The following is a 17553-nucleotide window of genomic DNA, read 5'->3' as shown; positions in this document are numbered from 1 at the left end:
TGTCAAAAAAACTTGAGTTGTGCGACGAATATATTTTTGTACATTTGTGTGTACATTATGTAGCCGCCAAGTAATTTATAGAATTTATGTTCGGCCAGAGGAGACACTCCTCGGATCAATTAGTATTGGCTAGAAGAATTTCGCACTGGAATGTTAATTTTCCAGACCCAGTCGAAAACCGTTAAAAATTAAGGTACATAAAAGGTACACATAATTTTTACACAAAATTAGAGAGAAAACGCGAGGCGATGAAGTCATGCTGGAAGCCAAAAATAAATCAACGTCGATCATAAAAGCGTTTTGGAGAGTGCACAAAATATAATTTGCGCTTTTTAGTAGGAAATGCATTGCACACAAAACTAGCATCTGTCCCCCTCGCACACGCACGCACACAAATGCTTTAAAAGAGAGAAAGGGGGAGAGCCAAAGAGAGAGCTTGCTCGACAACGGTAATTTTTACCATTTCGAACATTATGGCTTCGTTTTGCCTGTGAAAAAAGCAAAAAAAAATCAAGCAACAAAAGCTAAAGCAACAACAAATCTCGCCCCTTGGTGGGTAACAAAAACAATAACAACTGCGAATGATATTTTCGAACTCCGCCGCATAGAACCAGAGTTCCCAGCCTCTTCTGTGGACGATAGAAGCATTTCCTAAATGGGATTCAGGGAGAAAAAAAAGGAATTCATAAACTTACTTTTTCGCTTTTGGGATATGTATGGTTAAATTTCAATCGAATATAAAACTGGGTTAAATGGGGAATTTTGTTTGTCATATTTTAGCTTAACAGTAAATTAATTAATTAATTAATTACAAATCCGCCAATTATTTTATTTTTGTTGGGACTTTTCCTCCTGTTTTCGTCGATCTTTATCTGAGAGAGTTGACAACTCTAGCTGGCAACTCTGCGCGGCAAGCATACAAAAAACAGCCAAATGAAGAGGAAAAAAGAGGCAGCACGAGGGGAGACAAACAGACGACGTCAACTCATTTTTCGAACTCGCACTCTCTTCGGGTTTCGAACTCTGCGCTCGGCTATCCGACAGTGACAATTCGGCTCCGTTCTCTCTTCGGCAATTCTACTTTGGGCAGTTTTCGTGGCCAGCGGAAAAACTCCGTCAATTTCAAATTCACCGTTTCGCCGTTCGGACGTTTTGCCCGTTGGAAACGTTGCGGGCGTAGTTTTTCTTCAGGCTCCGCGTCCGCAATTTTCAGTGTGGTGCGTTGTTGCTGCTGCCTACTCTTTTTCTTTCTGCTCTCCACGGCAGCGGGAAAGGAAAATACAAAACATACACTTGCATACAGGGCCCCACATACAGTAAAAATAAATTCAACTTTATTGCTTTTACCCGTCGCGTTATCGTGTGTGTATATATACATATATATATATGTATATATGTATATATATGGTTTTCGAAAAGCAACGCCAAAATTTGATATGTGCAAAGTTTTATTGACGACTACGTGCTGCCTGTGATTCTATTTCGGTGTGTATAAAAAATTGATAAATAATATTGTTAAAACCTACATATTTAATTAATACTAAAAACTTGCATTTGAACTGTACTTGCTCGTGCTAGTGTGTGTTTTTGCATATCGAATCGATATTTCCAGTGGTGTTTCTATCGATTTTTCCCTATGCTCACAGAGGAGAGAAAGCTTTTCACCAGAAAGGGGAAAGGGAGAGAGAGAGCTTTCCCACCGAATGCAACGCTGAAGTAAAATGACGAGCGATTTTCATTAATTTTCACACACGCACACTCTGAAAACTGGCTCACTTTCCATGCAAATGAGGTCAAGTGTTGCAGTGGAAAACGTTTCTATAGATGTGTGTCGCCCAGTTACATAAGCTTTTGTTAAAAATGGAGGGATGCAAAAACTAATTAAAAGCTAAAGCTTGGTAAAAAATTTAGTTAGTAAACAATGCGCTTGAGAAGAGTAACATAAAATAAAATGCTGGCTTGGAACTCCTAGAGTAAAGCACGTTTTTCAATTCGATAGATTCCCAAAGTCTCGTTGGCCGCCATCTTGGTTTTCCCCAACACATAAAATATTTTGTTCTCTCGCTCTTTTGGCTCCCCTTCCTTTCTCTCCCGCTCTTTCTGCCTTACTCCCTCTTTCGTTTTTATGTTTGTTCACGACAAAAAAAAAGCCAACAAAAACAAGCGTGAAATTTCCTCTCTGCACTTTTCACACACACTTGGAAATATGGGAGAGACAGAGGGAGATAGAGAGAGTAGTCGCCACATATTTTTGTTTCCACTTTGTGCTACACTTTTGCTACGCCGATTTTGTTGTTTTCTTTTCGACACGTTTACATTTCCATTTTTCATATTTTCGTGTCGTCATGGGATTTCTGCGACGTTGCTGAATTTCACCTGCAAAAGTTTCATTTGTTTACATTTTACGCACATGTGCAGAATAATAACAATTATAAATGAGATATAAAAAAGCTTTTGCGCAACAAGTGTAGGAAATCAGCAACTGTATTTTTTTCTTTGGCTTTTTGCCTTAATTCTTTGTTTACCACTTACATATGCTACTTTCGAGTCATCAGATTTTTCGAATCACCAATGACCTTGCAACGAATATCTGACCTAATGTCGCACTTTTATTTTTTCTGTTTTCTACCATTCCCATGTTCTTGTTATTACAGTAAACAGAAAATATAGAAAAAAAAGATTGAAGGAAAATAATGAGCTGCCGTTATCGCAGACTGCTCTTTGGCCGACTTTTATTTTTGTTAGTTTTTATTTACTTATTCGCTTTGGCCATTAGCAAAAAAGTTCATTGAACTTTTGTGCGTTTTATTTCGCTGTCTATTGTTGATTATTCTCGGTGGCTTAGTTTTTTCACTTTCTCTCGATTTGACGGACAGTTAATAAGTTTTAGGCAGATTTAACCAATGGTATGCTTAAAAAATCCGTTCAGGAAGAGGACTTTTCAGATGTACATGCATTAAATCACTTAAAAGTTTTCGAGCATTTAAAACTCGATATACTTTACGATCGTTTGCTTCTATAAATGGCAACCGAATAAATAACCTTTAAAAAAGGCGGAAAAACTCACAAACAACATTCTCAAAAACTATACAAAAATCAAATAAACGACATCATCAGCGGGGCGGCAAATCTCCATGGACCGCAAGGCAGATATACATAGATAACCTCACCAAAACCCAAAGCAGCGACTTCCTCCGCACCCACACTACTACAAGTATAACACCCGCAGTCTCATATACAATTACAGATACAGATACATTCGCACATAACAAGCCCTTAACATTCACTTTAAATAGCTTTTCGAGAAAACAAGTTTTGTGGTTGACTTTTTTTTAATATACATTTTCGCTGCTTTAATGGCAAAACGACATTTTCTGCGGCCGAACAGAGCCGAGCGAAGCGGAAAACGAAAGAACTATGGAAATGGAAAACGATATGTTCAATACACTTTAATACAACACTTCTAGATTCCAAGTTTCATGATCGATATTATGATTAATGGCTCATTTTCCGAGAGATACTTAGAACAATCAAATATTTAATTGCAATGCATAAGTTATATAAGTAAAAATAGCTTCATGTGTTTTATTTTTCTTATATGGAAATTAAAGCCATGCTCAATTACTTAAGACTAGTTTATGATGACTGTTGCACCACGACTTGGGAAATAACGTGTCTTATTTCTAGGAAAAAATAAAATTAACTAACGATATTTTGGGTAATTTACCCGGACGATCCAATGTTGACTCAGATTGATGGTTTATTTTCACCTGATCTCGTTGTACACTAGATCAGCTTTTCTCAATCATCTGTTGTAGCCTGGTTGCTACATGTGTAAAGAAAAAATCAACGGGTAGAGAGGGTGTAAAAATAAATAAATAAGCGACAGACGCCTACGTGGGTTTTCGGAGGTATTTTTCCCCTCTTGTTTTTTTGGGCTTCAAACCGAGCGAGTTGTTCGATGTGCTCGTGTGTTGCTATTCAGCAACATTTTCAGCTGCCAGAAATTAAATTATTGAAAGTCAGTGCGAGAGTCGTCGAGTTTATTTTTACGTCGTAAATATACAAATTTTATGTCTCGCAAAGACGCGCATACACACTCATGCGTTCGAGCAGAAAAAGATTCCACTTTATGCAAATCTTGTGGGGGAAGTTTTGTATTTTGTTCTTGGCCTCCACACTCTTTTTCTCTTTCTCTCTTATTTTTAAGTTATTTCCATTTTAAATTTGTTTTTCTGGCCAAGTGTGTGTGTGTGTGTGTGTGTCATGGCGATTTTTCTGGCTGCGATGTGAAATGAAATGAGTTTCTTAAACTGGTTTTTCTGCCAGCGATCGGATCGGATCTCGGATCTCTAAACCAACAAACAACTCGACTTGCCAACCGAGAACGGCGACGACCACCCGCTCCTCCGTTTCATTTTCGAAATGGCACAGTTCTTGTATATTCTGCGGAACCGGTTTTTCTTTTGACTTTTGCACAGAACAGCCAGTAAAAAACACACACACTCAGAACTCTGAAAACCAGCCCCATTAATATTTCCAAGTTCAGAGCTCTCTCTATCTCTCTCTCTCTCTTTTGCTGGCCAAGAATTTTCATTGCTTCGGGGGCTCCAGACTTTGGCGGCACTTCCTGTGCAAAGAGGAAGAAAAAGGGACGACAGTTGTGATCCAACATCTGCCGGCAGGACCAAAAACTGGAGGGAGAATTCATATGTATAATACAGTGAACCTGGAGAGGGGGGATCAGCATACTTAGGGGTTGATTGCAACCCCAAAAAACACGGGACAACAGGACCCTCTTCCTCCTCCTTTCCCATAAACCGGTTCTCCCGGGGTTCACCTTTTGCCGTCTGGCGCGTGCTTAGAAAAAGGGGACCGACATCGCCCCGACATCCTTTATTATCCGCTCCCCATCCCACCATCGCATCCCATTTTCATTTCCATCTGGTACTCAAAAAGTCTGTTGGCATTGAACCCTGAATTAATGAAGCGGGCCTGAAAAGCCTAAAACACGTTTTTAACAAAAAGATTCAAATGGTAAATAATCTTCAATTTATCATCCATTCATTTTCCGCTCCATATTGCAATCTATTTCCTTTTGGCCTTATTATATTAAAAGCCCTCACAAAATCAAGTTTATAAGAAAAGATTACATATATTATTGAATAGTAAGCAACCCAATCAAACTACGAAAAATATACATCAGTTTTTCGTGCTACAGCGGTTGCAATAATAAAATAAAAGTTGAGTTTTTCGCTAACAACGTTTCGTGAAAAAACATTTTGAACGTAGTTTGATAGTAGATCTCAACACAAAATAGTATCAAGTTTGTTTTGCAGAAGGATTTAAATAAAATTGATGGGAGCAACTAGCTTTTAAAAAGTAAGAAAAATATATATTACATTTTTTCTTATAATCACGCAGTTGCTAGAAGAAACATAAGATGAGTTTTTCGCTAACAACGTTTCGTATAATAAAATAATAGAACGTAGTTTGATAGTAGATCTCAGCACAACACAAGGATTTTCTTTATATTTAAAAGTAATATGTTACATGATTGACAGCAGCTCGCTTATACAAAAGTATGGAAAATGTATCAAATATTCTTCATACAATCCTGCGTTTGCTAAAGCATATTTCAGCTGAGTTTTTCGCTAACAACGTTTCGTAAATTAAAAATTGTGAACGTAGTTTGATAGTAGATCTCAGCACATTAAAATAGGTTTACTTGATCGAAGCAATTCGCTAATATAAAGTATGAAAAGTGTACTTAAAGTGTTTCATACAATACTGCGGTTGCTAAAACAAAGTTCCAGTTGAGTTTTTCGCTAACAACGTTTCGTAAAATACTATTTTGATCGTAGTTTGATAGTAGATCTCAACACAGAATTTCTAGAATTCAAAGTATTAGGGAAAACATTTATTGTCTTACTTGATTATTAATATTTCTTAAAATTTAACAACTGGATTTAGCTGTGGAATAAGCCTCAGGGAACAGATCAGATATAGACCACTCTCGTACTGCACTTGTCATTGTTTCACCATTCATTATTATTTACCATTTGCAACAGCAATTTATTAGTGTTTTGGATTTATTTTTGCCAAAACATTTCCTAATGTTGTTGCCAGATAAAAACCCAGTTGAGATTTTCGCTAACAATGCTCCGTAAAACGTAAAATTTTGGACATCGTTTGATAGTAGACCTCAGCACAGTCTCTCAGTCTCTTAGTACCAATTGCTCATTACTCCACCCCCATTAACTTAATCTTTTGTGGGTTCTCGTGGGAAAAGGAAAACTGAACCCCAAAGAAGTATTAGCCTTTGGGACCAACTGTACTTTTTCCGCAAACGTACACAACTCGCTCTTTTCGTTCACAGGATCCCAATTCATAATCCTCCACCATCTGCGCAAAAATAAAGCCTTGCAATGTGCAAAGAGCGCGCGTCATTCGTTTTCCACAGGGAGAGAGTGAGAGAGAGCGAGAGAGATCCTTTTTCGCCTCCCTGCAGTTTTTACCTACTTCTCTTTGTGTCTGGACCTATGTATGTATGCCTTAATGTGTGTTTGTGGAAAACCCCTCCAATGCATCATCATTGGGGTAAGACTCGTTGTTTTTGCCGCTTCTCTTTAGTGATTTTTACACAAGGAAAAATCTGAAAAAAAAAAATATTTTCACTTAAGTTAATATGGTGTTCAAATAAAATTTAGTCGAGATGATGTCTGCATTTTGTAAAAATAAGGTTGTTAGTCGTTATTGTTATTATTAAAGGCAAAGTTTAAAATTTGATGAGAAATTATGGAATTGATCAATCAAATTTATTTTTCTGTGTATTTTGTGCGCATGCTTGCACCTTTCTTCATTGTGGACCCTGTGTGTGTATAACAGAAATTTGAAAAACTGATCCCTCCGCCTAACGGTACTTGGCTTGGGTTGCCCTGGGGGTGATTTCATCTTCTTCCTTTCTCCCTCCCTTTCCTTTTTCACTCTGCTAAGTTTTTTTGCGCCTGGATCTGGCGAAAAGGAAACACAAAATTAAACTGGAAAACACAAAGCAAAGAGGAAAAGGGAGCACATAGTCACGTAGACATGTGTGTATTATGGTCATTCGTCCTCTGCCGTCAACTTAGTTAAAGTTTTCTTTTCGGTAATTTTTCAACACAGAATAGTTTTCTGGGACTTTATGAAAATGAAAACCACGTGCATAGTTTAAAATCAGATAACCATGATTTAGCCTATCCTTTATAGAATCGAAATAATGTACATACATAATTCGGCAAACACAAAACAAAGTACGCAGAAAATCAAAGTATCAACGCTTTTCACCCAATTTTTGCTACCTGCATGTGTTAGTTTGTCTGTGTATTTCCCGTTATTTCGCTTTGGCACGATTATTGCAGTTCTCCTTTTCCTTTGGGCTCCTTTTTCTGCTGCCTCTGCCGACTTCGCTGCCGCAGCCTACCTGCCTCTCTCTTGCTCTCCGCTTACTTGGCACTTTCATAACGTGCCCCCAAACGAGGGAGAGAAAGAGAGCGACGCTCAACTCTCGCTCGCCCCCTCTCGCTCTAGCAACTTCGTTTTCAGAGGGCGGCCATTGGTTAGAGAGAGCTCAAATGAACGCGCTGCGAGACGAGAGAGCACCGCAGCAGAGGCGTCGCTTCCGAGGGTCGCTCGTTGCCATCACATTTGCGTCGTTTCATTTATTTTCTTGCGCTCGGGGCTTTTGTTTGGTTCTCTGCGTTGTGCGGCAGATCGCGCGGTTGCTAGCTAAATTACAAACATTTACACATCTACGGCAGAAGCGGAGCTAGAATAGGAACCAACCTTTGCAGTGCTAATTATTTACAACACGACAGTAAGTGAAGCATAATCGCGAGCGAGAGAGATTGTGAAATAGCGCCATATCTATATGATGGCTGATTTAGTGTACATGTGTGTGTGCTTGTGCTTCCAATGAAAAACGTTCTATTTTTAAATGCGCACACCATAAAAAACTGAAACGATTGCTCCACACTTCAACTTTAAAAATTATCAGTGGCCGTTGTGTGTGTGAGTGATTATGATGGGGGAAAACGAAAATCATCTACTTGTGAAATTTTCCACAACGGAGAAAAAAAAACCCGGACCAGACACACACATGCATATGTGCGCTGCAGCGAAAACTTCCCCTCTTTATGTTTCATGCTTCGTTTTTCGGTTTTTTCACGAAGTCTCTTCGTGTTTTATCGTGTCCATCGATCTCCAACACTAACACACGAGCATTCATTCGGGAAGCAACTGTAATGCAAAATCCGTTAGCTCTCTCTTTTAATGAGAGCGTGTGTGTTGGAAAGAGCAAAGTTGAAAATTAAGAAGCAAAAACTCGCTCGAAATAAGTAAAAAAAAAAAAAAAAAAAAAAAAAACTGCATATTGCTGTGAAAATTTTGCATATACAAATTACAAATGTCTCTGTGGGCGTGTGATGGCAAAAAACAATAATAATCTAGCTAAAATTTAAGTGTGTGCAAAAGAGATACAAGATGTTATTGCTGCGCTGAAATTAAACATGAACTTGACCTTGGGGGCAGCATTATTGCGAGTTGTTTTTTGCGTTACTAATTTTTGTATTTCCTCTCTTTCTTTACAGCATAACTGCTGACACACAAAACCAAAAGAAGAACCGAAGGCGAAAACATTTTTTTGTTTAGCCCCCACTGCACCTCCAAATTTTTCCCATTGTAAATCAGCGAGCGAGTGGCGAAAAAACAGCAAGTCAGAGAGAGTGCTTAACGACCCGGCCCCAAGGACGTGGGCCCAAAAACCCCCAGAAATCCTACCATCCCCATCCAAAACATAAAGCCAAAATATGGATGACGATCAGCAGTTTTGTTTGCGGTGGAACAACCACCAGAGCACACTGATCAGCGTGTTCGACACGTTGCTGGAGAACGAGACTCTAGTCGATTGCACGCTAGCCGCCGAGGGCAAATTTCTCAAGGCCCACAAGGTGGTGCTGTCAGCATGCAGTCCCTACTTTGCTGTAAGTTTTCGAGAAACCCCATAGAAATACGATTTTCATAACTAAAAATTAATTCTATTATCTACAGACCTTACTACAAGAACAGTACGACAAGCATCCCATTTTCATACTCAAGGATGTCAAGTACCAAGAGCTGCGCGCCATGATGGACTACATGTATCGTGGAGAGGTCAATATTTCGCAGGATCAGCTGGCCGCCCTGCTCAAGGCCGCCGAATCGCTGCAGATTAAAGGTCTGTCAGACAATCGCACTGGCAGCGGAGCGGCTCCCAAGCCAGAGTCCTCGCATCATCGCGGCGGTAAGCTGAGCGGTGCCTACACACTGGAGCAGACTAAGCGAGCCCGCCTGGCCACCAGCGGAGCGATGGACACCTCCGGCGATGTGTCTGGTTCGCGCGAGGGCTCTTCGAGTCCGTCGCGTCGACGTCGAAAAGTCAGACGTCGCAGCATGGAGAATGGTGAGTTGTCAAGCGATTAGGATTATCTTTAATACTGCTGAAAAGCCAAACCCCAAGTCGAGAACGTTCTATAGATTGAACTATAATTTAAAAAACAACATGGTTGACCGTTTTGCATTTCAAGAATGATAATTGTTTTGAATTATTTAGAGTCATTTTCGGACTATATCTGACTTATTGTGTCATCTTTATTGAATTTGGATTCTTATTCGTTATTTCAGATGCCCACGACAACTCTAACTCGTCCGTGTTGCAAGCCGCCTCGAATCAGTCAATCCTCCAGCAGACAGGCGCCGGTCTACCCGTCTCCGCTTTGGTCAGCACCCAGTTGTCCAGCGGACCCGCAGCCGGAACCAGCAGTCAAGCGTCATCGACCCAGCAACAGCAGCCATTGACCAGCACCAACGTTACCAAAAAGACTGAAAGCGCTAAACTAACATCCTCGACAGCCGCCCCAGCGAGCGCAGCAGCTGTGTCAGCGGCCGCCGTACAACAGGCCCATTTGCAGCAAGCGCAGACTACAAGCGATGCCATTAACACCGAGAATGTACAAGCCCAGAGCCAAGGTGGCGCCCAAGGCGTCCAAGGCGATGATGAGGACATGGAAGAGGGCAGTGCCATTGGCGGAGCAAGCGCCGCAAGTGGGCCCAACCCCGCCTCCGCCTCTGCATCCGCCGTCCATGCCGGAGTTGTGGTAAAGCAGCTGGCCAGCGTTGTGGACAAATCGTCATCGAATCACAAACAGAAGATCAAAGATAACAGCGTGTCGTCCGTGGGCTCCGAGATGGTTATTGAACCAAAAGCTGAATATGACGACGATGCGCACGATGAGAACGTTGAAGATTTAACACTGGACGAGGAGGACATGACAATGGAGGAGCTGGACCAGACGGCCGGCACCAGCCAGGGTGGCGAAGGATCTAGTCAAAGTAAGTATACACTTGATATCTCGCGTTATATATTTTTAGAAACTAATCTTTTTTTCTTTTTCTTCATTAGCATATGCAACATGGCAGCACGACAGATCTCAGGATGAACTTGGACTAATGGCACAGGATGCACAGCAACGGGATCCCCAAGGTGAGTGTTTGTTGCCTCTGAACTCGTTTATATGAGCTACGAACAAATGAAAAAGCAAAAAGTACAGCTTAGCCTAGAAGTTTTTAGACGAGATGTTTTTTCAAACCAGCGAGCACGACAAACAAAAAGCTTAAATTAAAATGCAAATGCAGATAAGAGATTAAAATCCAACTTTCCAAGGTCACAACTAAATTTTATCCACACAAACACTTAAATAAATACATATGTTTATTTTTTAAAATTCTAACGTACACTTCATAAGTCGTGCTCCGAAAAAAGCTCTTAAACGTTGAAAAGAACAAAAAGAAACAGAATTTTTTTGAATATAATTTTCAACAAGATAGCAGACGAAAAAAAGCAAGCAACAAGAAAAAGTACAAGTACAAACCATACCAAAATAACAAGATTTGTGAGCAAGAGTTTGGCGCAGAGAAAAAAAAAAAACAATAGCAAAAAAGTAAAATTAATGTTGAAGAGCGAGAATTTACGACTCTGATTTGAAATGTTTTAATGAGAGTTTGCAATGTTTTTGATTATTTTTTGTTTTGTCTGCGCCATTTTTTTTGTCACAGATAAATTAACCCGAAACAAGAATAATTTGTGCAAGTTGAAAGTATTACTTAAAAACTCTTTCTTTACTTAATATAATTTTTTACGAAACTAATAATTTTTTAATTACGACACACATAATTCGTATAACTAGTAATCTTTTTTTTTTGTACAAATCTATTTACTATGATTAATTTTTAACAAACACACTTTCGAAAAGAAAATGAGAAACATTTACCACTCACACTCCACCAACATATATAATTGCTATTTACCACAAAACCCTACCACCACCAACCACCCTCTAACATTCTCATTTTACCATTTTCTATATATATATGTATGATTCTATGTATGATAATTTGTTGTTTAATTTTCGTAATTCGTTTATTTTACAATTGGTGTTTGATTAACTATTAATTTTGCCTTTTAACTGTATATATAAATCGCATAATTCAACATTCTCAACATTTTTAGTTGCTCGCCCCCTCACTATCTCTATTTCCCCTCCCTCTCTTTATTCTGTCTCTTTCCAACATTAAGCCGTTAGCTGTAGAGCAAAGAAAAAATGTTCATTCCATAATAATTCATTATTCATGGTCACACTGACTGACTCACTCACACACACAGACACACACACAAACACACTCAGTCACACTGCAGCTCCAATTTAGGAAGAAAAGTTAAAGAATTCCCTTATCATTTAAGTTAGTGTTAAAATGTACGTATCAACAATGTTCTATGTCTGTGCGTTGTGATCTCTCTCGCTCTTTCTCCATTTTTTTAAGCTGCTGTTTGTGTGCGTGTGTCATTGTGTATAGTGTGTGTGTGTGTGTGTGTGCGAGTGTGCAGTGCTCCACATATATTCCCCCAATCTCAGAAAGAAAGCTCTCTCAGTACAGTCGCGTCAAAAAGTTTGCAAAGTTTGGCCACACTTCCAGCAATTCTAGAAAAACTCAATTATGTTTTGTTGCCCCTAAATTTGTTTGCATTTTTTAAGCATAACACCCCACCCCACACCCACGAACATTCGCAAACAAACATTCATTTGTCGTTATTCTTTTGTGCCATTCCATTTTGATTGTCCTCTTTTTAGAACTCTCAGCGCGTGCTAATGTTTTTATACACAGTTTTTTTTTTACTTTATACATATTATTACAAAAATACGCATGCAGTTTTAAATTGTATTTTAGTACTATCTCTATATATACATATATATTTTGCTTTATTTTGGTTGACGGGACCTTTTTTGTTTATTATTTTCCTTATAAATTTGTTTCTAGTTTTAAAGCTAGTTTGTAAGTTTTTCCGATACGACTTACGCGCTCGCGATTTCTTACGCGTTAACGTCTATTAGGTTTGGGCAAACTTTTTCCCACAACCAAAAGATGTTCGTTGCTTGATAAAAAAAAAAAAAACTTTAAAAAGTCAAGTGCCAAGTGTTTTAAACCGGAATTCAACTCATGTCAGAGGAGATGGAACCTGAAACCAAAGGATCATCGCTTGAGGAGAAGGATCAACTACCGCAGGTCTCAAGTCGTTGCCAAAAACAAAGCACGTAGCCATCATAGATGGTGAGGTACAATCGCAGCTTTGGGCACTTCGACGAGATCCAACTATAATCCCAGCAAGCATCTAGCTTCAGAGTGGAATTCTCAGGTGCGTGTTCAGGTGAGTATGCTCCGCTCGACGGTATCGGTTGGGCGGAGTGCAATACAAAAATGAAATAAATTTTGTATTTTAAGTTCATTTTTGTTTGACCCCTGAAATACCCGATCCCTAAATACGACCATATCCTCGAGTCCCTTTCCTTATCACCAAATACCTCCTCCCAAAATCAACTTTCATTCCTCATAAAAAAATTAAAGAAAAGAAAAATTTACAGCGATTACAGGTAATGTGTGAAAACGAAAAGTCTACAAGCGCTCTCTTTCTCCTGAATAGAGTCGATGGGCCCAGGGTAAGCTATAGTGTAATTCTCAGGTTTTACTCTTCTTCCGATTTATTTCTAAGTGTACACATTAAACTTGCATTGTATATACATACTTTATTTCAAATTATATTTTTTGTTTGGCGTTTGTTTTACAAAATTGCTCGAAGCGTTGCCAAACAGACATCAACAAGCAAATACACATTCTCGATCAATACCTACACAAATGCATATAAACAACACTGCTATATAGTGTTTATAAATTAGACTTGTTTAGCAGAAAGTCTTAAAAAAACCATTTGATTGTGTTATTGGTTCAAACAAGTCGTGTTCTATTGGTGTCTCAAAAAAAAAATAATGATATTCTGTCAATTGCATCAAGTTTTGTTTAGGTGTTTTCGAGCATTTTTTTCTGTTGAATATTATTTACTCTATTTCCTATCGAGATAAGAAAATTTTCCCTTCTCGATTATATTTGGATTTGGATCTCAATGTTTCGTCAATCCCTTTTATTGGTAATTTTCGTGTTGTGTGTTTTTCTTATATGAACAGCTATAGGAGATTTTGTTTGTTAATATTACTTTTAATGAAATATAATCCTTCGTTTTCACAGAAAAGGAAAAATGATTCGCTTTCTATATATTTCTAGTGAAAAATTTAAGGGTTTTTCCAAAATGCGCTATTTGAAAGCTTTGAAAGCTTGTTTTCAGTGTTTCGATTTTTTATTTGACCAATAAATTTATTGAGGCTTTGTTTTGCTCGTTAGCAAGGCGAGGTATATAAAAAAGAGACATTTTAATATCCATGAAACTGTTGTTAATCTCTCCCATCTCCTCTTTTACCCACCCTATTTTGTCGGTTCTCGCTGTCTATGCTCGTTCTGTTAATTGTTAATCAGCAAAAACAACAAATGCTACAACAATGCCAGAGGCATTCGTTCAAGTTCAAGGTCGGCTAAATTATAATGTGTTTCTATGTGTGAATCTGTGAGGTTTTTTTTTTTTCTCTTTAATCACCATTGTTCACATGAGTGGGGGGGTCTTGAAGAGGGCTGAAGAATGAAGCAATAATATTAATGTTCATATCTCTGTGAATGTATCGCATTTGTTAGAATTTTGTTGGTTTATTTTTTTCGCTGTTTTCTTTCCATTTGCTATTTTTAAAAATTCGTGCTGCATCCGTGTAAAGTCAATGGATGGTGATGCGATGCGATGTTGCTGGACAATTAAACTTTAATTTAATGGTTGCATAATGAATCAGGTTTGGGAATTATGGGAATTTGAAGAAACGTAGAAAGTTGCTTAGCTGGATTTGAGGAAGTGGTTTGCAAAACCACTTTAAATTTAATATTCTTTGGTCATTTTATGACCTAACCTTATATAACCAAAGGTTTTGTTAAGAAAGACTTTTGATTATGCTCTAAATTATGCATCATTTATAATGCCATATATGCTTGACAATTGCAGTTTCTTATTTTAAAAGTAATGCTTATTTTCGCTTCTTGTAAGAGCGACATTAGAAGTTAAATAAATGCTGATTGTAGAATTGTGGCTATGAAAAATGGTAACAAATTCAATAAACAGTTGTTTAACAGTGGAATACTTATCACAGCACCACGGATTTAAAATCACGTCTAAATCGATTTAGTATAAGTGAGAGGCTATGTTTTTCATTCGTTGGTCAGTTTTTAAAGGTTAATCCAATTTAATTGTTTTACGAAAACTACTCATCAGCGTCTACTAATAATGTTGAATTGCCTTATAATTCCTTTTCCACTTATTTCATATCAACTGTTGGGCAGTGTATTTTAAAATAATATTGATTTAACAATGTGCAATAAAGATTAGGAGCTTTGTTTTAAAACCCTGTTCTGTTCCGTATTTTTTTTCTTTTGTTCGCAAATCAACTTGAAAGTGGGATTTTTTTTCAGTTTTAAATTCTAACACACCACCTCCCTATTTCTGGTTTTGGCCCAGTTGAAAGCTGTTTGCATGGCCTTGACCCAATTTACAGGCAGACATTCGCATACATATATAAACACACACACACAAACAGGCACTGTCGTCAGGCAGCGAAAGAATCTTTTTCGTCTTTTTTTTTTTGTGTAACTTGCAATAAGCCTAAAGCTTTTTATGAAATCACGCAGACCAGACCGCAAGCTCAAAACAAAATTTATTTACTTGCGGTCCTTGTTTATTTGCTTGTTTTCGTGTGTGGGGGTGTCTGTGTATATCTGTGCATAAATTGAAATATAAATGTGTCCTTAAGCTTTTTATGTAGTTTAAATGCAACAATTTTGCTCCACCTGAAGTATTTCGTAGTTGGTATTTGTCTTTTATCTGGCCTTTTCCCATCTTTGTGCTTTCTTCTCTCTTCCCCTAACCATTTTCAACTTGCATTTATTTATATAGTAATAATACTGTGAAATTTCAACACAAAAAAAGATAGTAAGAGCTTTTTTCAATGCCAGCGCAGAGTAAAAAAAATAAAAAGTTTTATTTATTTTGGAAGAAAAAAAAACTTAAGAAATGGCAATTGCACATGTTTTAGAATCTTGTTCTTGTTGTGTGGTTGTTTGTTTGTTGTTGCTTATTGCTTATGCATTTGTCTCTTGATGTTGGTTAACTGGATAGTTAATTAAATAATTGTTGTTGCCATTTTCAATTTAAATTACTTTTGATTCACATAAATCTCAAAAACAATTATTCTACTTACCATTATATTTAGCCATGTATATGCGCAATATAAATTATTGGGAGTTGATTTTAGACAGAATAATTTTGCGATATAAAAATTTAAAATTCACAAAACGCAATTCAAAAATTACAACTCTAAAGGTTATTGACTTTACAAAATGTAATTTTCTAAATTTTAACTTGTCTATTGCGATGAAATAGAATAAGTCTGTCAGCGAGAGGGATTAGCTAAGAAGTTGTTTGTTATTTCATTTGTTTCTTTTTGGAGTCTTGTGTCTCATTTCTTTTTCCGCCCCCCTGCTCTGCATTTAAATTATTGGTCCATTGGTTGCAGACGCTATGGTTGTGCCCAAAATCACGGCGGTGCGCGGTGGCTCAAAGCGTCTGGCCAGAAGAAAGGCCACCATTGCCATTGCCACGGCAATTGCCTCATCGGCCTCGGCAACGCACACGATGTCCAGGCGCAAGCGCAAGGTGATGGCGACCACCAGCTCCTCATCGCGCAGGTAAATTTTGCGGTGCTTGGCGATCAGCTTCTCTATTTTTCCCGTGAAACTCTGTCCCAGATCTCATGATGATATGACCATCTCTTCTCTCCCTTCCGCTTATTGTTTTCTCTAGAAATGCCGCCAGCGGTGGCGGAGATGGTCCCTCCACATCAGCATCCGCCGCGTCGGCAACCACCGTATCCATATCCACATCAAAATCCAAATCCAAATCGGCGGATGCGGCAAGTGCTCCATACGTGTGCCAGACGTGCGGACGCCGCTACCAGGTCCTAGGCACTTTGACGCGCCACATGCGCAAAGAGTGCAACCAGCCGAAGAAGTACGTGTGCCGCATTTGCGGCCGTCGCTTCCATTATAATTTCAAGCTGCAAGATCACTACTATTATGTGCATAAGGGTGTCCACAAGAGGGAATAGTTCAGTAGGAATATAAGTGTAATCGATGTAAAACAACACCAGTTTTTTACACCCTATTCATATCATCACACAATACACCCAACATGATATCTACAATAAACTTGGGCTAGAATTTCAACCTGTGGTTCTTCTCTGTCGGATCAAGTGAAAAGTGGAAGTTGAGGTGGCTTAAAGTGGATTGGATTGACGAGTGCTTGAGTGATATGACGAAAAACAGTGTTGCCAACAAACTATTGAAAATAACAGGGTTTATTTTTAGTAATTCTTTTTTTTTTTTGAAAATCCTTACATTAAAATTAGAAATTTCATCACCAGATCAATTATTTTACATAGAGTTAATTATGCATGTGCTTCTACCAAGGCCTGTAGACAATTTATTATTGAATGTAATTTGTCCAAGTATAATCAAAATTCACAGTCTTCAAAGTACGGTGATTAGAGTAGACAATGATATATATTTTAATGACCCTAAAAAAAAAAAAAAAACAATTCTCGAAATTCATATCCAAATAATATGCTCTAAAAGAATAAGTTTAATTTACAAAACACATTCTTCTTAGCGAGTCTATTTACTTTCATATATTTTTCAACTAATTTTCAAACTCAATTGTTCCCAAAATTATATTTTAGCTGTATTCATTTTTATATAATATCTTCAATTTTATATATTGTAGTTTTAATTTCAATTAGTTAGGCAAACATAATCAGGCGATTTGATTAGAAACTAGCTTGAAGTAGTAGTTTTGTTGGCAACACTTAGGTTTTCAAAGTTGTGTGTGCGCTGTGTTTGAATTTTAAGGCTTTGTCTGTCGGTTGCTCGCTTTTTCTCCGTTTCTCTCCGTTAATTGACTCTCCCTGTGTGTTTCGTTTCTCTATCTGCTCTTTGCTCAAACAT

At 38.1% G+C, this 17553-nt stretch overlaps 1 protein-coding gene across 21 annotated transcripts in view; it reads left to right on the top strand.

Moving 5' to 3' along the window:
* Window positions 1-17553, top strand: part of LOC108149682 (longitudinals lacking protein, isoforms F/I/K/T) — a 63188-nt gene that overhangs the window by 357 nt on the left and 45278 nt on the right. For 7 of the 21 annotated variants that reach the window (XM_017277437.2, XM_017277438.2, XM_017277434.2 and 4 more), the window contains exons 1-5: window positions 1118-1485; window positions 8628-9020; window positions 9088-9478; window positions 9700-10407; window positions 10478-10558. In XM_017277437.2, coding sequence (XP_017132926.1) covers window positions 8847-9020; window positions 9088-9478; window positions 9700-10407; window positions 10478-10558 — 1354 coding nt within the window. In that variant the 5' untranslated portion in view covers window positions 1118-1485; window positions 8628-8846. Of the gene's footprint in view, window positions 1-1116; window positions 1486-7694; window positions 7856-8627; window positions 9021-9087; window positions 9479-9699; window positions 10408-10477; window positions 10559-16067; window positions 16240-16354; window positions 17104-17553 lie in introns of those variants that run through there. The other 14 variants (XM_017277442.2, XM_017277443.2, XM_017277445.2 and 11 more) reach the window with 6 other exon arrangements.

This window comes from Drosophila elegans, unplaced genomic scaffold (assembly GCF_018152505.1).
Source record: "Drosophila elegans isolate 14027-0461.03 unplaced genomic scaffold, ASM1815250v1 contig_183, whole genome shotgun sequence".
Lineage (NCBI taxonomy): Eukaryota > Metazoa > Arthropoda > Insecta > Diptera > Drosophilidae > Drosophila > Drosophila elegans.
The sequence above is the reverse complement of the archived record's forward strand: the minus strand, read 5'-3'. Positions and strand labels throughout refer to the sequence as shown.